Below are 6,727 nucleotides of genomic sequence, written 5' to 3' on the forward strand. Positions count from 1 at the left end.
TTCTTGTATTGGCTTGATGGGATGATATCATGTTAGATTTGTATTAAGTATGTAAACTGTTATGTAGTTCTTTTGCTATTGATGATGACAAGGCTTTTCTGTGATGTTGTTTAAATTTGTGTTAATTGTAGCCATTTTTTGTAGTTTCTCTTTTATCGAATACTGTGTATTTCATCCACGCTCTCTTTTTTTCTGTATAGTTGTTTGTTTAATTTATTGGGTTGGCCATACAAAAAGTATTATGAAATAGTAGGAGGAGCTATGAGAAGAAAAAGTGCTTTCTTATAGCAGAAAATTAAGAGGACAAAAAAGAGATTAAAATGATAGCAATTTCTGAAATTTTCGGAGTTAAGTAAAGATTAGGGGGCAGAAACAAAAGGAAAGAAGAAAAATAAAGGAAAAGAAGGAAAGAGGTGTGGGGAGGGAGAAAAGGTAAATTTAAAATCAAAATAAACTTTTCATGATAATTGTTTCGGTCAATGAAGGCAACAGTTTGGCATTAATTGTTTTCTTTTCTATTTTGATTGAATTATTTTTTCTTATTTTTAAATTTCAACAAGTAGAAAAAAATCATGTGTTCAAAATATATTTATATACGCATATATTAAAAAAAAAAAACTATTCTATAAATAACTATACATATAACCAAATATATCTACTAAACAAAGTTTCTATGCTAAATAAATTGTTTATCATATGAATCTCTTGCTTTTTATATTTTTTTTTTGTTGTACCTTTTTTATGTATTCAGAAAAAGTTTTCAGCTAACAAGAAATTTCATAGGATATGAAGTAATTTTTTTGTTCTCTTCACCGCGCGAAGCGCGGCAAATTCACTAGTAGTTATTAATTAGGTGCATCTATCTTAATGAGGTCAAAAATTCAAATCTTATGTTTATCTTGTTGTTTTTCCTTCCGCCCACCCAAATGGATGGAAATATCTAAATTCCCTTCTTGAGTTCTTGTAGTTTAATTTTCTTTTTTCTTTTTCTTTCTTTCTTTATCTGAATTATAATATTCTCAAAATTTTAATTCAAGTCACCGTAAAAATTTATTAAGCTAAGCCAAATGTGCATGTTAAAATCAAACCGGTAGCATGGGAAGATGTAGCATATAGTAAATCGGTTCAACTAATTCAAAAAATTAATTTTGAACCTATGATTTTAAAAGGGTAATGAGTTTAATGATAAAAATCCTAAAAGTTGAACTTGCTATGCACTCATCTTCTCGAAATTATGAACTTGCCCTTGTTGATGGTGTGCAAGATACTATGATGTACTCATGTACATAAGTAAATCTTACTCCCTTCATTTCAATTTGCTTGTATTAGTTTGACTTGACACGAAGTTTAAAAAAGTAAAAAAAAAAAAAAAACTTGAAAATCTTATAGTCTTAAATTAAAGATATGTATAATGTACCAAAATTCTCTTTAATCCTATGGTCTTAAACATGTCATGTGAGATGTTGAAATTAAAGATTCCCAAATTATAAAAGATTTAAAAAAAATAGGTTAAAAATGAAAGTAAGACAAACAAATTGAAGAGTATAAGAAAATGGAGTAAATATATTTAAAATTTGTAAGAGTAATTGATACCGATAAGAAGTAACATTTGGCAGCAAATAGATGGTCGCGTAAATTTGTCAGCACATAAAACTCGAGGCCCAAATTTAAGAAAAGTAAAAAGTCAAATGCATGAGATTACTCTCAAGCACCTTTCCAATTCCTTAGTTGGTGAAGTTTTCAAGCAAAAGCAAATTACTATTTTCTTCCTCAATTTTCTAACTGTTTTCTGATTTCTTTTTGACCTTTTTGTCAAGAACATGAAAAGACTAGCGTTGTCTGCTATACCTTTTTCTGATTGCTAAGTATGGGAATGCCTAAATATGTAGTGAAAGAAACTTTAACACTTCTCCTACTAGAACTAGAGAAGACATATTATTATAAGTGAGAAGAACAAATAGTGACATTGAGTTCAATGAGTCATTGTTCTATTCGTCGTTAGAAATCTATTATTTATACTTAGTGGAAATATATGAGCCAAAATTACTATTGGATGAACCCATAACTACTACACTACGTACGCCACAAAATTTATCATGAATTTTGTAGTTAGAGGGGAACCGAGATTCAGAATTAGTGAATTCAAGATGAATAGATCTTATTATGTGTAAATTTTAAATTTTTTTCTTATATATATATCTTGAGCCAATAACAATGAATTCCATTGAACTCACATAACAAGCCTTAATTCCGATTATGGTTTGAGTTTCTCTGCATTGAACCCAACAATGACGATTTTCTCTTTTTTTTTTTCCTCTCACCTTTATATACTATATTAGGAAATAAGTAAATATAGTCTTTTACAATTTGAATAGATGAAAATAATCATAAAAAATTTCCTACGTGTTCATTTTAAGATCTCTTATCTCTCTCTTATCTCTTATGTGCAAATAAAATCAATACATATATAGTAGTAAAAACAAATTTGTAAAAAGCTGCAAATCCAATTGACCCCTACTATACGTACAAGAAAGATTAAAGTGAGTTGATGAATAATATATGTATTTCTTTTAATAAGATATGGAAGGTGGCCAAAATCCAAGGTCCAACGTCGGCATGATAAGACATGGTGTGTTGCCGTTAATTTCGCCGCATCCATGTAGAAGCATGTTATTCCCATTAGTTTGTATATTCGCCCGTATTGTTAAGTACAGTATGATGATAACCGAAATCTAAAATAAATAATGAATCATACAAACATGCTGTGTTTTTAATATCAAAATGGACAATCACCATGTGATGCAAATGATGAATAATTCAAGAAAAAATTGTGAAATAAAGCTATAGTTTGACCAATTCAAGAAGATTTCACACAGATATATATTCGATATTTGGTATGTTTACAAATGATTAAATGAGAAAAACACGTCTCGTCCATCATGGACCGAGTGAATTACAAATGATAAAATGGAAAAAAAACACTTCTCGTCCATCACACGGACCGAGTGCACTTACAAATGATGAAAGGATAAACACTTCTCGTCCATCACATGGACCGAGTGCATCAACATTTAAAAAAAAAAAAAAAAAAAAGTATAATTTTGATACAAAAAAAGAATTTGGAAACTCAACTTCTAAAACACATTGAGTTATAAAAAATCATCATGGACAAGGGAATGTTCACACCCGGCAGTAAGAACCTGTCAAATTTAAATTCTGAATCTGTCTTTTGTTCACACAAACTATCGTTCACGGTCATTGAACGATAGCCGAAAACCCCACTTGGAGAATAACTTCTTCTTTGGACTCGTCACGATATTCTGGTTAGTCTGATTACTCTGATCAACATTGGTACTGATCACATCGGAGGAATCAACAAAAACTTTAATACGGTGAATCGCGAGATTCAATGTATCTTCTGACATGTTCGCAAAACATGCACGGAACCAACCCGGTTCAGTACAATGGCATGACGAACCGGGCGAAATATTTAGCCCAACTTCGTAAACAATTTTTTTCCATAGCTCAATTTCTGCTTCAAATGTATTGGACTTTAGTAAATGTCTCATATCGACCCAACAAAATAAACCCGCATTGCTCTCAAGGCAACTAATGCCAATACTCTTAAGTCCTTTTACTAGCATGGCATGTCTTTTCTGGAGCCTCTTTTGATTTTCAGAGATATATTTCTTCGTAAACTTTTTATCGGAGAGCATGGCCGATAAAAGATACTGAGTTTGCGAAGAAATTAACCCGAAACTCGACATTTTTGTAGCTGCAGAGACAATAACGTCATCGTTTGAGTAAATAGCCCCGATACGAAAACCAGGAAGGCCCAAATCTTTGGAAAGGCTATAGACAATGTGAACTCGCTCCCAAACATCAGTGTACATGTACTCATTTTCGACTAATACTTCCATGACACTGACGAATTTAGGCGAGTTGAAAACCGTGCCTGAATAGATTTCATCGCTAATGAGATGAATGCCCTTTTCCGCGACGAAGCTAACAAGTAGCTCGAGCTCATTTCGCGTTAATGTCGTGCCCAATGGGTTCGAGGGGTTAGTCACTAGTACCCCCTTCACTCTAAGGTTGCGACTTTTCGCTAATTTGTAAGATTCTTCAAGAGCGGATTCTGTAATTCTGAAGCCATTTGAACTTGTACATCGTATTGGCACTATCTCAGCACCTGTTCTCCACTTCAAGTCTCTATCAAATCTGCACATGTACAAATGTAACATAAGTAAACTAACCAATTTTAATTTATATACACTGACAGTATTAAAAGATATTTCACATTGTTATAAAATACTAAAGGTAAGGGTGCATAAAAGATATATTAGTGTAATAGATAGGGAAATAATATATGTTACGTGTTTTAACAAGTTAAAATATACCGATAGTGTAACGTACCCTGGGTAGTATGGAGTAGGTAGGAGAAAAGCGTCGCCGGGGTCGGCTAGGCAAAACATGAGAGTCTCATTGGCGGAAGTGGAACCGGCGGTGAGGACAAGGTTGTTTGAATCAAAGGTAACTTTATTTCCTCTAATTTCCGCCATGAATTTAACCAATGCCTGCATTAATTAATTAAACATAAAAATGTGAGATTGTGTAACTTGACAAGTACTCTACATGAGAATATTATTATTATAATATAATGTACGTACATTTTTTAAAGCAGGAAGGCCGTTGTAATCTTGAAATAAAGCAAGTTCTCTAAATATAGACTCTCCATTTCTCTTAAACCCGGCTGCATCTGGGTTTTGGCCTAGCCAAGACTCTAATAAATCAAAAGAAAGCTGCACAAAACAAAAAAAATAAAAATAAATAAATAAATAATATCAGAGGATATTCAGGGTGAAAATCAAATAAAATCCGACAATACGAAATGGAAGTTGCAGAAATAGCAGAATATATAGGAAAATAAATTGGTTAGTGTCATAATATCTCATATTTACCTGATTCTCTGCAAGACCCATTTGTATTATTCCTTTTGGATTTTGAATTTCATCGTACGGGTTCTTCTCGTACTCCTGCCATCCTAGGAAATACGAAGAATCTTGTCCGTGAGAATTACACGTAGCTTTTTCTGATAAAAGCTTCATATTTTATCGACGTTTTAAATTAAAATTCTGGGACAAATAATCACAAATATTGTGGCTATGGAGTTTGTTTTTCAGCAAGGCTTCAAGAAAATGTGCCTTGTTAATAAGAACTTGAAAATATTTTGTTTTGAGAGAGAAAAAAGGAAGAAGAAAGTAGAAAGATTTGGAGAGATTGCAATTTGTATGATATTGAGATAGATAGTTTGTTGGTATCTGCTGGCAGATAACACGGCTATATATAGGAATTTTTGCACAATCATGAAAGACAAGTCAGCATATGACTTTGAAGTTCATGTTATTTTGTTTTTGTTGTTTTTTTTAAGCAAATAAATGATTAATTCAGTGGTGTTGCCGAGATGTATTGCTAATTTAACGCGCTTTTGCACCATTTCATTTGATATGTTTCACTTATATATAGCAGTTTTATCGTAATTATAGCTTTAATTTTGTACCGTGTTATCTAAGCGTATGAAAAGACACACTCACTTGGGTCTTGGGACTAGCACAGTAGCACTAATGTCAACATCTGTAATTAATTTGATAATCGGGAGATTTGGTTCGAAGTTCATTATAACAAAAGAGATCTTTTTTTATAAGGTCAATTTCTTCTTTCGATTATTGCAAGTGGGCATAGGACAGAGGCGGATATACATTTCGAGTTACAGTTTTGACGGAACCCAAAAACTTTAGTTTAAGGTCTTCTTATTGTTCCACAACAAATAGTGGAATTACTTAGCAATTTTTCACCTCCTAGTGAACAATTTGGAGACGATGAATTTTTCTGGAGATTCCTTCACAGTTGCTTCGATGTATGAGATTCTTAGCAATTCTGAGCATCTTCTTTCTGATAGAGTCTGAAAATTAATTTGGGACTGGTCCGGGCCTGAAAAAATTGGAGTGTTCCTTTGGTTGTGTGGCAAGGGTAGAATCCTTGACAAATTTGGGGAGATATCGCAGACATCTTACATCAGAGGGTACTTGCACGACTTGTGAAGCAGAGAAGGAGCCTGTGTTGCATGTTTTGCAGGATTGTATTCATGCTCGGGCTATCTGCGTTCGCATTCTTGATCCAGATGACATGTCTCGGTTCTTTACTTTTGATATCCATGATTGGTTTACTAAATATTCAATGTCTAAATTCAAGGGAGTTACAGATGATGATTGGAAAATCTTCTTCTAGTACACCTGCTGGAAAATTTGAATGTGGCGTAATAATGCTCTTTTTCAAAATGAGTATCTTTCGGTGGACAAAAAGATAACAGTCCTTGTTAGCATGGTTATAGCTTGTGCTACCTCTTGGCTTTCGTTGAATAATATTGGGGAAGTGTCTAACAGCAAGCATATAATTATAGTTTCGTTTGGCTGGTCACCTCCTAGCGTTGAGGGGGTAGCTTTGAGCACAGATGGGGCTCTTCGAATGAGTATTTTGATCGAAACTGCAGGCAGTGTATTTCGTCATTCTAATAGCAGGTGGCTTTGAGGTTTTTCAGTCAAAAATTGGAGTTTGTACATCATTTAGAGAAGAGCGCTATGGGAATTCCTCACTGGCCTTCAGGAAGCCTTGGATAGGGCGTGGTGTCAAGTTGTCATTCAAATTGATCATGCTAGTGTAGTTCAGGTGC

General features: G+C 33.5%; 1 protein-coding gene across 1 annotated transcript; it reads right to left on the reverse strand.

Moving 5' to 3' along the window:
• Positions 1-2,797: 2,797 nt before the first annotated feature.
• LOC132617812 (1-aminocyclopropane-1-carboxylate synthase 3-like) lies at positions 2,798-5,418 on the reverse strand. Its single transcript, XM_060332884.1, has 4 exons — positions 4,959-5,418; positions 4,668-4,799; positions 4,414-4,574; positions 2,798-4,218 (listed from the first exon to the last, which is right to left on the reverse strand). Exons 1-4 carry the CDS (start codon positions 5,103-5,105, stop codon positions 3,243-3,245), a joined length of 1,416 nt encoding a protein of 471 aa, XP_060188867.1. The 5' UTR covers positions 5,106-5,418; the 3' UTR covers positions 2,798-3,242.
• Positions 5,419-6,727: the final 1,309 nt, after the last annotated feature.

Source organism: Lycium barbarum, chromosome 11 (assembly GCF_019175385.1).
Source record: "Lycium barbarum isolate Lr01 chromosome 11, ASM1917538v2, whole genome shotgun sequence".
Classification (NCBI taxonomy): Eukaryota; Viridiplantae; Streptophyta; class Magnoliopsida; order Solanales; family Solanaceae; genus Lycium; species Lycium barbarum.